This window comes from Sander lucioperca, chromosome 17, assembly GCF_008315115.2.
Source record: "Sander lucioperca isolate FBNREF2018 chromosome 17, SLUC_FBN_1.2, whole genome shotgun sequence".
Classification (NCBI taxonomy): Eukaryota; Metazoa; Chordata; class Actinopteri; order Perciformes; family Percidae; genus Sander; species Sander lucioperca.
In genome coordinates this window covers 13,396,443-13,398,942 of record NC_050189.1, presented here as the reverse complement: position 1 = coordinate 13,398,942, position 2,500 = coordinate 13,396,443, and the positions used below count along the sequence as shown (strand labels likewise).

Genomic DNA, 2,500 nt, shown 5'->3' with positions numbered 1-2,500 from the left:
ATTAAGGAGAACCGAGGTGTTTGATTGGTCCTCACATGTTGCTGGTGGCAGAAGGCTGCGGCCCTCAGGATCTGGTACAGGTACTGCCGGCTGGTGTTCAGGTCCAGTCCGCTCGGATTTTGCTCCAAATCCTCCAGCAGCGTTCGCTCCACGAACTCAAACACCAGATACCAGCGCCGGCGACGCTTCCACACTTCCAGAAGGTTCACCAGGTTGTCGTGACGCAGTTGCTTGATGGTTAGAAATATGAGAGCGGAGAATAAGCCTTACTGTATTTGAAAGGTCCCATGGCATGAAAATGTCACTTTATGAGGTTTTTAACATTAATGTGAGTTCTCCCAGCCTGCCTACGGTCCTCCAGTGGCTAGAAATGGTGATAGGTGTAAACCGAGAGACTTCAGATACAGTATTAGGGGACCACTAAGGTCTATATAAAGAGACTTCAGATACAGTATTAGGGACCACTAAGGTCTATATAAAGAGACTTCAGATACAGTATTAGGGGCCCACTAAGGTCTATATAAAGAGACTTCAGATACAGTATTAGGGGACCACTAAGGTCTATATAAAGAGACTTCAGATACAGTATTAGGGGACCACTAAGGTCTATATAAAGAGACTTCAGATACAGTATTAGGGGACCACTAAGGTCTATATAAAGAGACTTCAGATACAGTATTAGGGGACCACTAAGGTCTATATAAAGAGACTTCAGATACAGTATTAGGGGACCACTAAGGTCTATATAAAAGCATCCAAAAAGCAGCATGTCATAGGGCCTTCAAAGCATCTTTGACTCCGTGCGCTACACCGTGATGAAGCCTTGTGAAGATTTCGGGCCTCTCTCTAGGATCATCTCTCTATCATCTCTTTATCAGGATGCATAGTATCCTGGGTCCATGAAATAACTGGAAATCTGCCTGCCTCTATGGGAATTTAACATAGGGGTGTACTGACTTATGCCCCCTGTATTTTAAGGAAGAACATTTATCTATTTACGATACATTATTCATTCACAAAGAAAATTTGTGTCCTTAAAGGTTGGATTTTTCCAAAAAATGTTTTAAATTAAGGCATTAAGATCAATTTCCAAAAGATGATTTTTTTTATTCCTCTTTTTAGTCAACTTTAGCATGGGTTCATAAACTTATGAGCACCACTGTATAGGCCAATATATGTATATACAGTACAGTATACCCACTACAATACATTACACTACACCACTGCAAGATACTGAAGAATTTCTTGTCTCGTCTTCCAATGTTCCCTCTCACGTCGACGATACGACTCTTGTTGTTTAGGGTTCGTCGTGTGATTGACAGGCTGCTTTTGTGTTTTGCGTGGCTCAGGTTTCAGTCTCGTAGAGACCGCTCGATGCTCAGCGACTCGCTGATTGATTGGCTGATGGATGCATGGATTGACATGTTTACCCTCAGCAGCTTGATCTCCCTCAGGGCGATCTTCTTCACCGTCTTGTCGTCGTCCGAGTCCATGAACTTCTTGATGGCGACGAGGCGGCCCGAGTCTCGGTGACGGCACTTGAGCACCGTGCCGTAACTGCCCTCCCCGACCAGACCCAGAGACTCGTAACGCTCCATTAAACACTGCAGGGAGAGACATTTATAACACAACACTGACAGCATCCAAAAATACATCTGTACGGAGACCCTAAAGGGACACTGGGAGTTTGGAACATTTGCAACAAAGCAACTAAAAAGTTGGTAAAAAGGGACAAAAATATTGGTAAAAAGCAACTAAAATGTTGGTAAAAAGGGACAAAAATGTTGGTAAAAAGCAACTAAAATGTTGGTAAAAAGGGACAAAAATATTGGTAAAAAGCAACTAAAATGTTAAGTTGGTAAAAAGCAACTAAAATGTTGGTAAAAAGCAACTTAAAAAGTTGGTAAAAAGCAGCTAAAATGTTGGTAAAAAGCAACTAAAAAGTTGGTAAAAAGCAACTAAAACGTTGGTAAAAAGCAACTAAAACGTTGGTAAAAAGCAACTAGAAAGTTGGTAAAAAGCAACTAAAACGTTGGTAAAAAGCAACTAAAAAGTTAAAAAGTTGGTAAAAAGCAACTAGAAAGTTGGTAAAAAGCAACTAAAACGTTGGTAAAAACCAACTAAAAAGTTAAAAAGTTGGTAAAAAGCAACTAAAACGTTGGTAAAAAGCAACTAAAAAGTTAAAAAGTTGGTAAAAAGCAACTAAAACGTTGGTAAAAAGCAACTAAAAAGTTGGTAAAAAGCAACTAAAAAGTTAAAAAGTTGGTAAAAAGCAACTAAAACGTTGGTAAAAAGCAACTAAAAAGTTAAAAAGTTGGTAAAAAGCAACTAAAAAGTTAAAAAAGTTGGTAAAAAGCAACAAAAAAGTTGGTAAAAAGCAACAAAAACATCAGGGAAAAAGCCAATTTTTTTTGTAAAAGTGCGACAACAATGTGGAAAAAAAGCGACAATATTGTCAGAAAAAAAGCACAAAAACGTTGGCAAGAAGTGACAATTTTTT

The 2,500-nt window shown here is 39.2% G+C and overlaps 1 protein-coding gene across 1 annotated transcript in view; it reads right to left on the bottom strand.

The window, feature by feature from the left end:
- Positions 1–1,598, bottom strand: part of LOC116060786 (cyclin-dependent kinase-like 5) — a 15,681-nt gene extending 14,083 nt beyond the window's left edge. Inside the window, exons 1-2 of the mRNA XM_031314532.1 lie at positions 1,431–1,598; positions 36–230 (exon numbers count right to left, since the gene is read on the bottom strand). Of these exons, the coding sequence (XP_031170392.1) occupies positions 36–230; positions 1,431–1,598 (363 nt within the window). The remainder of the gene's footprint in view (positions 1–35; positions 231–1,430) is intronic.
- Between the last annotated feature and the right edge of the window lie 902 nt (positions 1,599–2,500).